General features: G+C 54.2%; 4 protein-coding genes across 4 annotated transcripts; 2 read left to right on the top strand and 2 right to left on the bottom strand.

The window, feature by feature from the left end:
- Positions 1-959: 959 nt before the first annotated feature.
- Positions 960-3,378, bottom strand: A1O3_04175 (uncharacterized protein; the record flags this gene model as incomplete). Its single annotated transcript, XM_007734305.1, has 8 exons — positions 960-1,413; positions 1,581-1,761; positions 1,886-2,072; positions 2,179-2,373; positions 2,442-2,684; positions 2,832-2,994; positions 3,120-3,172; positions 3,226-3,378. The coding sequence occupies 8 exons, from the start codon at positions 3,376-3,378 to the stop codon at positions 960-962; spliced, it is 1,629 nt and encodes a 542-aa protein (XP_007732495.1).
- Positions 3,379-6,615: 3,237 nt separating this feature from the next.
- Positions 6,616-9,141, top strand: A1O3_04176 (uncharacterized protein; the record flags this gene model as incomplete). Its single annotated transcript, XM_007734306.1, has 2 exons — positions 6,616-7,014; positions 7,171-9,141. 2 exons carry the CDS (start codon positions 6,616-6,618, stop codon positions 9,139-9,141), a joined length of 2,370 nt encoding a protein of 789 aa, XP_007732496.1.
- Positions 9,142-10,243: 1,102 nt separating this feature from the next.
- Positions 10,244-11,853, bottom strand: A1O3_04177 (uncharacterized protein; the record flags this gene model as incomplete). The annotated part of the gene is made up of 6 exons (XM_007734307.1): positions 10,244-10,320; positions 10,433-10,715; positions 10,796-10,879; positions 11,038-11,095; positions 11,239-11,332; positions 11,523-11,853. The coding sequence occupies 6 exons, from the start codon at positions 11,851-11,853 to the stop codon at positions 10,244-10,246; spliced, it is 927 nt and encodes a 308-aa protein (XP_007732497.1).
- Positions 11,854-12,926: 1,073 nt separating this feature from the next.
- A1O3_04178 (uncharacterized protein) lies at positions 12,927-14,434 on the top strand (the record flags this gene model as incomplete). Its single annotated transcript, XM_007734308.1, has 6 exons — positions 12,927-13,023; positions 13,126-13,174; positions 13,326-13,391; positions 13,612-13,763; positions 13,943-14,222; positions 14,299-14,434. The coding sequence occupies 6 exons, from the start codon at positions 12,927-12,929 to the stop codon at positions 14,432-14,434; spliced, it is 780 nt and encodes a 259-aa protein (XP_007732498.1).
- Between the last annotated feature and the right edge of the window lie 696 nt (positions 14,435-15,130).

The raw sequence follows: 15,130 nt of genomic DNA on the forward strand, positions 1-15,130 counted from the left end.
CAGGGGGACAATATCTTCTCTCCCCCTTATCGACCACCTGATCTCGGGGGCCGACTGTCATGCGAGTTGGGAGTGGAGTGGCGGTTACTGTAAACAAAACAATATTCCCTTCCCGCTCAATTCACTGTACACTGTACAATAATGATGCCATGCCAACAATCTACTGTGACTGTACACTAGTGTGTCATCCATCCATGGATTGGCCAGATCAGACCAAAGTGGTGGAGTAGTATTATATGGTAGGGTGTGGTAAGGTGTGGTAGTAGATACTGTACTGTACTATACTCACTGGCCATAATTGGGCCGGCCTAGATCTCTATTAGATCTTCACGTTGCTGGAAGGAAAAGGAATGCTACCAACCTTGGTGTCCGTACTCCGTACCTTCTTAGGATATAGACACCAGATTTCTAACACGTAGAGTCAACTGCCTGTGAGATGGCATCGCTGCAAGTGGGAGGGTTAGGGTTAGAAGTCCAAACAGGGGCTGGGGCTGGGGCTGTCGATCAAGTAGTCGTAGCCAGCCTCAGCCTTGTCCTCTTACCTATGGCGCCTATGTATATACAGTATATGTCTATTACCTAAGGCCTCCCCAAAAGCTATTCCTTAGGCTAAACCTTAGGCCTCCTATGTACTGTACTGTGCTGTACTGTACCTCCCAAGGCCTTGATTGAAGTCCAAGTTCGTCAACACTAATGTATGATATATATCGAGCAATCATGTGTTTGTAGATGGTACTAACTGTATATACAAAACGCAACACACCACACCCTCGACGCCTGTGTCTGATGACTGCTGCAAAGGGCAGCTCCGACTGCAGTACCCATGTAGAGTTTATACCCATGTATGTAGACTCTGGCTACAGCACCACTATATAATGTATGTCAGTGCTATGCTAGTACGTTGCCGAGACCAGCATAGGTACCAAATACTGTCAATTCCTGAGAGCCCGAGCTCCATCTCAAGCCGGCTTCCAAGCGCCAAAGACCATGCCTTCGGGGACTTTCTTCCACTGGCCTGAATCAGGGAAAACCAGCTCTTCACAGTCCTTGACGGCTTGACGGATGATCTTGGTGCGCTCTGGGCTTCGGGGCTGGATGTCGATCTCGAACGGCTTGGGATGGACGGTGATGCCGCCGATCAGGTTGTTGATGTCGGGCGTGATGGGGTTCCCGGCACTGTCGAGCGCCTTGTTGAGGTTGAATCCCCACAGAATGCGCGACAGACCCAGGAAGAGGGATCGCTCGGCGATGTGGATGCCCTGACATAGACGGCGACCGGCGCCGAAGTTGAAATTGTCGCGCTTCAGCGGCTCGCCGTGCGCCGATTCATAGAGCGTCGTCGAGTCGCCGGCAAATCGGTCCGGGTTGAACCGACGTGGCTCGGGGCACCGGTCGGGATCCATATGGATGCCCCTGGAGTGGAAGATGGACCAAGTCAGTAATCATTCCTCCCGGGGGTCTAATTGGCCAACAAGTATAACTAGAAAGGGTGTGACAAGTGACGACCAGAAGGAGAGGGAGAGAGAGGGAGAGGGAAAGGGAAAGGGAGAGGCTTGACAGAGAAGACGGGAACAACTCACCAGACATTGTTGATGATGGTCGAATCTTTGGGGATCTTCCAGCCATTGTAGGTATCGTCCTTCATGACGCGGTGAGGCACGCCCAGAATGACGGTGGGCATCCAACGTAGACTCTCCTTGACACAGCATCGGATGTAGGGGAGGTTGGGATAGTCGTCCACGGTGGGTAGACGGTCGGGACCTGGAAGCAAATGTTAGGTTAGGGTTAGGGTTCACTTATGTAGGTTAGGGGCTGTGTGGCTATCGTGGGACTGGGACTGGGAAGGAGTGGTGTGTAATGGCCGGGGCTGACTTGCCTACGACACGGTCAATCTCCTCTTGTGCCTTCTTCTGCACGTCTTGGAAGACTAGCATGGCTTGCACGAAGCCGTACATGGTGGCAGATGTGGTGTCGGATCCGCCCTCGAGCAGCGAGCCGACGATGTAGGCCACAGCTTCGTCGGACAGGCCCTCGCTCTGTTGAGCCAGCAGGAGATCGTTGCAGATGCAGGGCTAGAGCGAGTCAGCTCAACTCAACTCGGTGAGAGTGGTGAGAGTGGTCTCGTTATCGTTGTCGTTGTCGTGACAGAAACAGAAAAGAAGCAGAAGCAGAACTCACCAATCCAGTCCCTTTCTTAAGATCCTCCTTCGCTTGAAGCCATAATCCCTTGTAGAGCGCCGTTCCCACTTTATTGACGTGCTTGGCCTTGTTGACAGCCGGGAGCAGGAAGGCAGGAAGCTTTTGCAGAATCGGATACAGGTCGGCCAGTTGGGCGGTGCCACTTTCAGACACTTGGCCCCATCCATCGACGGTCTGTGCAGATAGACATGGGCCATCGGTCAGACAAGCGAGAAATCAATAAATGGTATAGACCAACTCACGTAGAACAGTTCCTCCAGCCGGCGATCGTCATATCGAGGACAGCGGTAGCCGAAGATCATCTGGGTGGACAGCGAGAAGCTGAAGCGCCGTAAATGGTTGAAGAGGTTCTCCGGCGTGTCCAGCAGGCCTTCCAACATGAACTTGTTCTCCAGGTCCTGGTAGGGAATGTATTTGGCCGCCACCTTGATGTTCAAGATGTTGTGGATGAGCCTGTGGATGATTCGCCAGGTGTCGCCGTATCTCTGCGAAAGCAATGCAATTAGAATTGCGCTCAGCGTGGTGCACCTTGTAGATAGGATGGGGAGTCTCGAGGTGGGAAAGGGCTTGGGCCCAAATCATGTCTCATGTGCCGTACAAGGAAGGCGTTAGGTAGATGTGTAGGTACTCACCATGACCACCAGTCTATGGCCGCCACTGGCCACCGTCTGGCTGAGATACATGTCCGGCCGGTCCGAGTATATGGTGCCTCTCTTGTCCAGCAGCTCTTTGATGGCAACATCGGACGAGAGAACGATCATGGTCTTGGTCCCCAATATGAGCGAGTAGACTGGCCTTTGGGGGTGTTAGCCAGGAATAGGGAGGCTCACTCCGCGACTCTCTAGAAGAAGCCCCTGACCCTTGACCCCTCGGGACTCCGAGTCTGGGGAGGAGATGTAAGATAGGGAGAAGTCACATACCCATATTCGTCGGCCCATTTGCGGAATTGTATATGGGCACTGGAAGTTGGCATCTAGCAGCGACTTAGTTGGCGGGGATAAAGCTGGAACCTGGGACTTCGCTCACCTGATGCAGGTTTCCCAGTAGGGGAAGAGTAGGAGGCCCTGGTGGCAGGCCCGCGGGTCTTCGGCCCAGGTTGCGCAGCTTCCATGCTACCAGAACCAGGCCGAGGACAAACGAGGCAATGACATAGCTGGGGACGAAGGCGGGATGGGCCATGTTATGCTGGGTTTGCGCAGCGTCTAAGGATTGAGACGACAAGTTCAAAGGGGACGGGAAATTCAAATTCAACTCCAATTCACGAGGATACAAACGTCCACTTTCCCTGGTTCGGACTCCTGCAGTGGTCTATGATGGAGCAGGGCTGGTCTTATATGTGCTGCGGCCCGAAAGGGACTCTCCCTCCCGGGTGGCAGTCTGGTTACCCCAGATTGGGCCAAAGCCTCCGGGGCCCCAGGTTGCAGTACTAGTAACTGCCCTGTCCCAGCAGCTCCGAGTCAGACATCTCCAGACCAGACCTTCCTTCCCCAGGTCGGATTTCGGCCCTAAGTCAGAGAAGATTGGCTGGAAGAGTGCAGGGTGGAGGGTGCAGGGATCACCATCTCACCCATCTCAGCGTGCATTCCAATTCTATCATTGTGGTTGGCTCTTCCTCTCCGAGCCCGAGGCCGAAAGGGTCAGAGTGTGTGCCCTGTGGGGGATCTGCGTGAGGGATTGGCATTGGGAGAAGTCTCTACCGATGTGTCGAGTCGGTTGGACCGACCGCAAAAGTTGGGGACCATAATCAGGGCTTTATGGTAAACCCTAGGTAAGGTGCGGTGTGTGGACGGCAGACGGCAGACGGCAGGGTGGGTGAACGGCCGGGTGAAGCAGACCAGATAATGTCAGCATATCCGTACTGTGTCCTGGGTACTGGGGCTCTACGTGCTATGAATACAACACGGATATTGATCGTGACCGGTAACCGAAAGAAGTGCCCTTTACCGCGGGAAGGCTTAGGCTCGACAGCCACAAGAACAAGACATGGTAAGGCAGCCTCGTTGGACGGAGGGCAGGTGCCTTTAATATTCCAAATATCAAGGGCGCATCTTCAGCGTCAACCGTGGTACCTTCTTGTCCAGACTACCAAAGTATCTGCAGGTCTGTATCTCTTTCTTTGACTGTACCGTGCAAAGTACTGAGTAGTGCAACTGTACCCTTTACCCGCGGTTATTGCTCGAGAGTGGCTTGTGGTGGAGTCCTAGGGTCTGGGGTCCTGGGGTCAGCCAATAGTCGCCTTGCCCTTGTCTAGTCGTGGCAGGACCAGGATGAATCAGCAGATCAGTGGTTCTGGTGGTGCTGTCTCTGGGGTTTGGGGTTTGGGGATCCCCGGTCTCTGGCCTCTGGTTGAGGAGGCTAAGGGCTCGGTCACTTGGCCGAGCTTGGCCAGGAGGATTCTGGATGACAAAGGAGGCCAACATATTGTATGTAGTCACCTAACAGTAGTCGTACGGGTGCAGACATTATGATTGCTCCCCAGCAGCACTGGGGGCTTGCTAATCACAACGCCGTGTCCAGTAGCTGCCATGAACCACGGGTGTGCACTTGCAATATTAATGCCTGCTATGCCCTGGTACTGTCTGTATAAAATGGCTTGAGGCAAAGCTGAGCTGGGCGTCAGAGACGATGAGACAGATGTTGAATGCTGACTTTGTCAGCACCTGTACAGAGGACAGCAAGTACTACTGACTGCTGTGAATCCGAATCCCTGGTTAATTTCTGATTACCAGCTACTATCATAGGGGAGCTACGTATTACCCATCAATCGCTAAAACCAGCCCGAGCCGGAGCCGGGGCTGGGACTGGTGCCCAAGATGCCATGCCGGATTGAGGCCCACTAGATGACATGATTGACAAGACTACTCCGTACATATTTTATTGTTTGTCAGTTGGACAATTGAATCTTAATTGTTCGTCATCGAAACGAGAGAAATGTGGTGTCGCCTCGGCCTACGCCGAACATCTGTTTTCCCCGCCTGGTCTCGCCCGGCGTCATCATTCACACGTCCAGCGCCATATCCATGCTGTGTCCAAGAACAGTCACAGTCACTCACTCGTCCACCACTCTAGACTCGTCTCTCGTGCCTTGTACTTGTACACGATGGGTCGAAAGGCATGGACCATTCATGGGTGAAGACAGCAACACCTACGGCAACGGCAACAGCAGCCGGAGATAGGAGATGGAGCTGACTTTGGCCGCGGTCCGAACTACGGTCCGGGGAAAATCAACATTGACCATTAACATTGACCGCTCACCCTCGCCCTCGGCCTGACCACCGAGTCGAAGCCTAATGCGGAATAGGAGTATTCGCACTGTGCTCCGTATGTACCAAGTGAGAAGGCCGGTGCAATCACGAAGGGGCCTCAAGGGCCCTAAGCCCTGAGGCTAAGCCAACAGTTACACTAGCCTTCCCGCCCAATCAGTCTTTTGATTCCTCCTCGGTGACCGGTCGCCGGGGCCCCAGACAAGGAGGAGTTAACACCCGTTGGCCAGAGACCCTCCACAGTGCTTGTACGCATATGAATGTCCGTACAGGGACATCTGATAGGAGAAGATTGACTGGTGTTGGCGGGCTGGTATTGGTCTTGGTCTTCCATAACTCTTGTGTACTCTGTATATTTCCAAGCCTTGTCAACTCCAACTCCAGGCGCCTTACATAGTACTTACTACTTAGCACTACACAGTAAGTACTCTGGAATTTGGGGACGAGCCAGGGCCAGGCAGGCTAGGCTAGATCAGGCGCGTGTATGGTCTAGACCAATAGACATCACTGCAGTCAACTCAACTACCCCCTCAAGCATCCTTCTTTCTCCCTTCCAAGCTCCAAGCCATGTCGCCTGGGCAGGGAGCAGAGATACAATCTGGCCATGGCCGTGACCAGGATCATGAACATGGCCAGAGCGGTGCATACGAGACGATGCACCCACACCACCACTCGCACCACCACGAACAAGCCCAAGTCCAAGTCCACAAGAAGCAATGCAAGGACAGCAGGATCCGGGCCCGAGGCAAGATCGCTTGTATCGAGTGTCGACGTCGCAAGGTGCGGTGCGACATTGAGCGGCAACGCGACCAGTGCACCAACTGCAAACTGGACCAGATTGCATGTGTTATTGACGGGAGCACGAAAAGGTCCGTCAAACCCCCTTCCCCCTCAGGAGTCCAGGTACCGTATCGCTGAGGAGAGACTCTGTGGTACTGTACTGGACAGCAGTGCGGTGTATGGTGATGGTGGAAGATGCTGACAGAGGTTGGCTGTTAGAGCGCGACTGGTAAAGCCCACCAGCACCACCGGCACAGTCGGCGTTGCCGTCCCTGTCTCCAGCTCACCAGCAGCAGCCGGGGAATCCATGGACGTGGACGTGGACGTGGACATGGACACCAACACGAACACGAACACGAACCTGAACATAAACATGGACGTTGACGACAGCACGTCTCAGTCTCAGCCTGGATTGTATTCCCAACTGTCTCCGTCACATCTCAAGGCCGAGGAGATCCGCTACCTCCAAGCAATCCGGGTGTTCGACGTGCCCAAGGATCCCATCATCAAAGCTCTGTTGACCGCGTACATCAAGCATGTGCACTATTTCTTCCCCGTGCTTGATCTCCGCGCCTTTCTGGAGTCGGTTCTGCTCCACCGCGGCAAGGATCAAGACTCCGACCCCGACCCCGACCCCCGCCGCCGGGTCAGCCTTGTGCTGTTGCATGCCGTCCTCGCCGCTGGCCTGGTCTACGTCGAGCAGGACGTGGTGAAGCAGGCCGGATGGAGCACCAGGGAAGGGTTCCGCACCGACCTGCTTCGGAGGGTGAAGGTCGGTCCAACACCAGCACCAACACCAACAGCCCCCCCCCTTACCTGCCCCCTCCCCTATGAGCCTTAGCTACTAAGCCCATGGCACGGCATCGATATTCATACTACCCGTACCGTACGCATTCTTTTGCTTAGACTAATTCGTCCTCGTCAACAGGCTTTATACCACATGGACTACGAGCACGACCAATTGGTCCTCTGTCAGATATCGCTCCTGGTCAGTCTCGCCGAGGAAGACCCTGACCGGCCGGACGAGAGCCGGAGATGGCTTGACCTGGCCTGGCTGCATCTACAGTCGTCATCGTCCTCCTCCACCACCAGCACCACCACCACCGTCTCAGACTCCCTCTCCCTGGGATGGTCAGGGCAGCCCAAACCGAAACTGGTCCCCCAGGCGGCCATTTGGCGTCGACTCTGGTGGGCCTGCTATGTTCAAGACCGTCGTCTGGCCGTGGCGGCCCGGCGGCCAGCTCTGCACCCGTCCGGCAGTGACCCGGCCGAGATTCCCCAGCTGTCGCGCCGAGACTTCGAGGTGCGATGCCACTCGACCATGATCACCGAGGCGTTTCCCTCGCTCCCCATGCTCCGCAGCGCCGAGGTGCAGGAAGAGCTGATCCGGCTGTGCATCGCGCACAACGAGCTCTATACGCATCTCGACTGCATCACGAGGTGCGAGGGCGTCACCTTTGCCCATGGGCCGTGGGCCTGGGGGCCTCGACAGCGTCAGGACTCGAAAGGAGCCTTGCGCCAGAACCAACACCAAAAACCCCTCCTCACCTACGACTATTGCTACCACCGGCTGTTTGGCTGGGTCAAGACACATGCCCACTATGTCCTGCGCAAACACAGCTTCGGCCAGACCGACAAAACCGTCCTGGCGCGATATATCGAGCTTCAGATCATGTCGACCTCGGCCCTCAATCTGCTGATTTCTTCGCGGCTTTCGCCTTCGCTTTCGCCTTCACCTTCTTCACCTTCAGCCTCAGCCTCACCTTCGAATTCAACCACAGAGCCCCAGTCTGCCGTTGGCGGGATCCGAACCGGGATCGGAACCTCCGACATTGCAGCTCCAAACATAAACAGGCCGGCGGCCGTCTTCAAGCTCTTGCAGTCCGCCACGGACGTCAGCAACGCCTTCATCACGCTGGAAACCCACGGCCTGCTGCATTGCATGTCGCCCGGCGTGCTGCAGCTGTTGATGCCGGCGGCGGCGATTTATTTCCAGCAGTGCTCGTCGCCCACGGGCACTGGCCGGCCCGCCAGTCTCTGGAGGCTCAGCCAATGTCTGGGAGTATTTGGTCGGATGAGGACCACTTATCCCTCGGCCGAGACGGCCTCTGCCTTTCTGGAGAAATCTATCGCTCAGTGGATGGCCTCGGGGGGCTCGCTCTCCCACCTGGTCGGCTTGGATAGCCAAGGTCTGCCCGAGTCGAACGGTGATGGTGCGATATCTCAGTCAACTAGATTCGGATTCGAATTCGGACGAGGAGCCAGTCCAAGCACCAGCAGCGAGAGTCGACTTCAATCAAGCACCAATGAGAATCAAATCCAGTCAAGCACCATCAACGAGAATCAGATCAAGTCAACCACAACCACAACCACAACCTCAGCTACACTCAGCCAAGGGCCAGGGCCAGGCTCAATCGCCGGGACCGGGAGTGAGATCAGTTTCTTTGACCCAGACATGATCCGCCCTCCTTCTCTCGTGTCATCCGACGGTCTGGAGGAATCGACCCCGAACGAAACCATCTCGACGTCATACGCCACCCCGAGCGATCTTGAAGCTGAAGGCCAAGACCAAGAGCAAGACCGAGAGCAAAACCAAGACCAAGACCAAGACCAACATCCCCCTAGGTGGCCCCGAGACAAAACCACCAGCTTGCCACAACACGGTCTCAGCCTATCTCCAGCTGCCTCTGCCGCTGCCGCCGATTCTGGCTTTGATGACGACTACAACTACGAGCCCCTTGTGGCCTGGCACGCCAGCGAGTTCTCTCGCGGCTACATTGTCATGAGCGACACCGGGCTCGGGTCCAAAGATGACATTGATCTCAATCTTGATCTTGATCTGGACGCCGCCCTCGAGAGTGACGTCAAGTGCATTGCACCGAGTCAATTGACTCTTTAGGGGGATTCAGTGAACAAGTTATCATGACACCCAGAAATAGCCAAGGGAAGGTGTGTTACTGTTACTGACCACTGACGGTGCCGTTATGTATACAGTACAGTATATGTGCGTACTGTACTGCGCGTTGCGCGCAGGTTTCCATGTCACATGCTCACTGTGGACTCCTGTCGGAGCTCGTCATGAACCTGTTCCAAAGACTGGATTTGCAGGCTTGGATATATACATAGTGCATATCTGTATTGTTTGGCTGGACCTGGACGTGGCTGTGCTATGCCGACGACGATGATGAGTATGACTAGGTATGACTATGACTCGGGAGACTTGGTTTGGAACATGTCGGGGCGCGCTGTCCAGGCGCCTCTGTACGGTATTTATCAATGTGGGTGTAGATGTGGGTGTAATCATACATATTCTGTCTGTACTGTATGTACGTACTCTAGGGCGGATGGGTATACAATCCAATCCATCGTATCGTATCGGCCCTTGACTGCATTACCTTACAAAGTACATGTATATGCATGTTACTTTCTGGGCCTCTTACGGGTTGAAGGTTGGGTTGAAGGGTTGGAGTGTCTAGGAGCATATAATGTCATGTCATGTCATCTGTTCTGTTCTGTTCTGCTCTACTTGGTCTGGTCTTTGGTCTGGTATGGTCTGGTCTGCTCTTTAGTCGTCGAGATCCAAGTGTCTGAGTACCACCGACCATCTATTTGTTCTTGCTATTCTGTCTAGCCCGTCTATCCGTATCATGCTGTTTTCCCGCCCCCCACCACACGATCGATCCAATCCACCATGGTCTGGTAGTATTCGGTCGTCTCTGGGAGATTTGCATGGATGTAGAACGCATGCGGCACGCCTGGATAGAGTTTCACCGTCACCGAGACCCTGGAGAGTACATAACACAGGTCTGCGTTAGCGGTGTTGCTGTGTGTGTGTGTGTGTGTGTGTGTGTGTGTGTGTGTGTGTGTGTGTGTGTGTGTGTGTGTGGGATTTATTTGATCGCTGGGCGGGAGAGAGAGGAGTTTAGTGCAGTGTGTGACTTGACCCTTGACAGGCTGGATACAGGAAGAATGTATGTATGCTCTGCAGGGAGTGACATGACTTACCCACTAGCCCCCAGTGCTTCGGCATAAGCCAGGCCTTCGTCACGCAGGGGATCCATCCCTGCGACTTGCACCACTGAGTGGGAAATGTCGTCAGCTCATACGTGACATAGACAAGGTAAGCTCAAGGTAAAGGAACAGGGGATATCATGTCGATATCAACAATCTCAATCTCAACCTCAACTCACATGCAGGCGGAAGTCCTTCCAAAGCCTCCTTGCTCGCCAGTAGCGGACTCAGGCTCGGATCGGCCGCGGCCTCCACCCCCGAAGCGGACAGGTAGTGGTTCCAGAACCAGATCATCCTGGCGGCGTCGACCACGGGCGCTTCGGCGTTCTGGCTCCAGCTCAGATGCGAATACCGCTCGCTCGGGAAGTACTGTGGATGACATGTCACGGGGATGTTGAGGATCTGGCCCACGATCCCGGAGAGGTTGTCGTGGGCGCGGGCTCTGAGCGTGATTGCTGCGGTCTGGCGGGCCGGGAGTAACGAGTATGCAAGTCAGTGTATGCTCGAATGGAAAAGCAGAATATCCAATGGTATATGCTGACCAGGTTTGCTCCAGCGCTACCACCACCGATGACAATCTTATTGGCGTCGACGCCCAACGAGACTGCATTCTCCTTCTGGCGGCACTAGATGAAACAGGGCAAAATATTAGTCAGTCAATTCTTCTAATCTTGCGGTAGATACATTCCTGTGATGAGGGAAGCCTCAGATGTTTCCCTCAAACCTGGCAGCAAGAGGCCCTCCATAGACCACCTGCGACAAGACATGATTCAAACTCACTTACCCATTGTAAGACGTCGTAGCTATCGTCGAGAGGCACGGGGAATGGGAATTCGGGAGCTCTTCACGGCCGCGGATTAGTTAGCATAACATGACAACAGCGAGAAAACCAGCACAGCACCAGCACCATGGCATCACACAGCGTCGCTACAGCCTCGGACGACTGGACCAGACCAGACAATGTAAACAGTTTGGTGATACGTACTTGCGATAGTCGACGCTCACCACGACAGCCTTGTTCCGCACGGCGATGATTCGGTTCTGGGCCTCTTCGGTCTCAGGCACGCCCAAGACCCAACCTGGAAGGAAAGGGTGCGTCAACAACAACAGGTCAACCACAATCACACCATAACACTTGTGATCTAGGGGATTCTTGGATACAAAGACCGCCAAATTAAAGACTCGCTGTGGCCTCAATCCTCGAGATTAAGCTTGAGCCTGAGGCCCTCCACGGTAGCAGTGACGGTGCTCGGGCTGGTTGTCACGTACCTCCTCCATGAATGTTGAAAAACAACACAGCGCCATCCGAGTCGGGCAGCTGGTTTGCACTCGCCGCCTTCGCCCGGTACACACGCAGTGGGATCTTGGCACCATCGCGGACCGGCACTTCGATGGTCGAGATGTCGATGTCTATACCCGGCTGAGGAATGTCTTCGGGCAGAGCAGCTGGCCGGTATTTAATGGCTCGCAGGTCGGCGATGGGAAGGGCGAGCACCTGTTTCGAGAGTTCGTCCACCTTCTTCTGTGCCTCGGCGACCTGGCTCCAGGACGGCGACGGCGACGATGAGGCGGCGACGTCAGCCTTGGATATCGACGCCATTGAGTCCGTGAGGTGAGTGTGAAAGAGTGTATATCCAGTATGTGAACTGCGTGGGGAGTAGATGTATCGGTATCTGAGTTGTGTGGGGAGTCGATGTATCTGAATTGCGTGACGGAGGGGGATTCTATATCTAGTATCTATCTGTATCTGATGGGTCCTAATCTGTACTGACTGTACTGAACCTGTCCCGCGGGCAGGCCCGGTCTGAACCTTGGTGTGTTTCTTACTGCTAGCTATGACAGTATTTATTATTAGGCCTTGTCCGGTCTCATCTCCTCCCACTTTCGGTCCTGCAGGGAAAGAATAAAGGAAGGTCGTGGACAATGAGTGTACACTACATACGGTGTAGGAAAAGCCTGTTTCGAGAATTATAACTCCAGACTGTAAACTGTAATGGTAACTGCAAGTGGGACTGTAATGGTAACTGTAACTGGAACCGTAGCCTTAACCGAAACTATAGGAAGTCACCTACTCTGTACTGTAGGTCAGTATCTACATCTACATACCTAGTACCCAAGTGATGGAGGCAAAATAGGGCAGTTCAGCTTGGGTTAGATTGTTGTGTACTGCATATACAGGATGTACGGATACTGTACCACCTTCAGTTCCTCCTACTCCTCATCCCTCCTGCTCCTCATCGGCTGAGCGGCCGAGGTCCGATCCGCTTCACATCAGACTCCGAACCCCATTAGGACCGGAGCACCCTCGTCGCTCATGCTAAGGCCCGCGGCTCTAAGCTGTTCGGGTGCATTTCCGGGGCTTAGTCTTTGCATGGAATGTGGGATGAATGCTCCAGTATCCGTCCATACACACATACACACGTACCCTCATACAGAACCATGCGACTATGCGACGCATCCTGAGCCTAAGCCTAAGCCTACCCTTTCCCCGCGAAAAAGCTGCCCACTGTATCCGTACATAAACAGGCTAATACTGACATTTACATTCATCTTCCTTTGTAGAAGAACAGAACGTGCCAAATACTCCTCGAGTCAACCTATTCGCTTGTTTGGTACTGTATCAACATCAACAGCAACAGCAACATACCCTTTGGCCGATCACACCATCCCATCATGTCTGTCCCGGAGTACCATGACCAAGGTCCCGTCAAGATCCCGGCCTCGGTCGACCTGAACGGCCTGGCTGGAAAGTCGGTGCTGGTGACTGGAGGTAAGGACAGACTGGACCAGACCAGCGACTAACAAGTTGGAACGAACCAGCCCTGGAGTTAAACAAGATTGCCCACTCGAGAATCGTGCTGACCCAGTACAGGTGCAAGCGGGCTGGGAAAAGCGTATTCGGAAGCATTTGCCAAAGCTGGGTAAGCAAGCCAAAGGCAGTTGAGGCGGAACTCGAGTCTGAGTCGAGGGGAATCTGCCGCTCCTCATCCTCACCATGATCGGGGTCACTGTCACTGTCACCACAAAGGAGAAGAGAATCTTTCCTGACTGATCGCCCGTTCTCGTTGTTAGCGCCTATGTCACCGTCGTCGATCTGAACGAGTCGTTGGGCAATGAGACCGTCGCCCAACTCAAGGGGTATGTACTTCTCGGTTACCTGTCCTGGTCGCATCTTAGCATGCCTATGCCTATGCTTGTGCCTATGCTTATGCCTGGTACTTGCCACTGTGCTTGTCCCTGGTCCTTTCACATCTCCTTTTGCTAGTCTGGATTTCTCCCCTCACTGTTTCACCGTGGTTGTGGTTGTGGTTCCGGTTCCAGTCTCTCCAATACTAACACTGCCTCCCCCTCCATCCAGGTCTGGGCAATTCGTCAAATGCGACGTCACCAATTGGGACCAGCAGGTCAGCGCGTTCGAGGCCGCGGTGCAGAACTCGCCGCATAAGAGTCTGGACATTGTGATTGCGAATGCCGGGATCGTGGGACAGGACGACATGTTCACGCTGGAAGGTATGTATATACGTACCTGTCTTGTGCGTCCAGTACAGTACAGTGTATCAACCGCAACCAAACAACTTCTTGTTACAGTGTATCAACCGCAATCAAAAACAACTCCTTGTTACTTAGTATCAACCGTAACCCAGACACTCCTTGTTACTGCATAGGCTAACGCACAACCTGGTCCCCAGATCCCACCGGGCCGCCCCAGAAGCCGAATCTGAAGACCATGGAGATCAATCTCACCGGCGTGCTGTACACGACCAAGCTGGCCATCCACTACTTCCGCCGACAGCCCGTCGAAGCCGGGCGCGACCGCTGTCTCATCCTCAAGTCCAGTCTGGCCGGCTACGTCGATCTGCCCGGGTCGATCCAGTACAATTCGTCCAAGTTCGGCGTGCGAGGGCTGATGAGGAGTCTGCGACGCACGTCGTGGAAGGAGAATATTCGCGTCAATTTGGTCGCTCCTTGGTAAGTGACGCAGTAGAGTACAAGACACAAGACACACCAGTCAGTCTCGTTCTAACACACTCCGTCTTTCGGCCAGGTATATCCGGACACCCATCCTGCCCGCCGTCGTGCAGGAGTATCTGGACAACAAGGGGGTAGGCTTTGCCTTGGTGGAAGACTGCGTGCGAGCCATGCTGCTGATTGGAAGCGACCAGGCCATTAATGGTGCGTGAACCCCGATTTCTCCTCTCCTCTCCTCTCTTCTCTTCTCCTTTCCTCTCGTCTCCTTTACTCTCCTCTTTTGATTCTTGCCTTGCCTTGCCTTGCCTTGACTTGACTTGCCTTGCCTTGCCTTGCCTTGCCTTGCCTTGATTTGACTCGCTGCTGGTTCCGAGTCTTGTCTCTCGTCCAGCTGGCACTGACCTGCTGAACTGCGTGTGACTGAATCTGACTCTGACGCATTCTATTCTACATACAGGTCGCGGTTTCGGCGTCGTGTCCCGCCAACACGCCGCCGAGGGTTACATGGACCTAGACCTCGACGACTACAAAGAAGGCTCACTGTTTTTGGAGTGGCAGAAGATCGTGCTGGAGACTGCAGGCATTCTTGTTGTAAGTCCAGTCCAGTCCAGTTCGTCGGCATTTGCTGCCTGGCCACCTTCAGCCTCGTACTGTCAAGCTGACTTTGTTCGTGTAGGAGTAAGGGCAAATAGAGTGTGTGTGTGTGAGGGACGGAGGGAGTAAAGGCAAATATTGTGTGTATGAGAGAGGGAGAGAGAGGGAGAGTGAGAGGGAGAAAGGGAGATGAAGAGAGGACTCTGGAGTATGGCAATGGCAATGGCAATGTCTCTTCCCCACTAATCTAGGGCACCGTATAAAATGTACACAAAATGGCCTTGGTAATACTAATACTGATACTAATACTAATG

This window comes from Capronia epimyces (assembly GCF_000585565.1).
Source record: "Capronia epimyces CBS 606.96 chromosome Unknown aczIQ-supercont1.3, whole genome shotgun sequence".
NCBI classification, from domain to species: domain Eukaryota; kingdom Fungi; phylum Ascomycota; class Eurotiomycetes; order Chaetothyriales; family Herpotrichiellaceae; genus Capronia; species Capronia epimyces.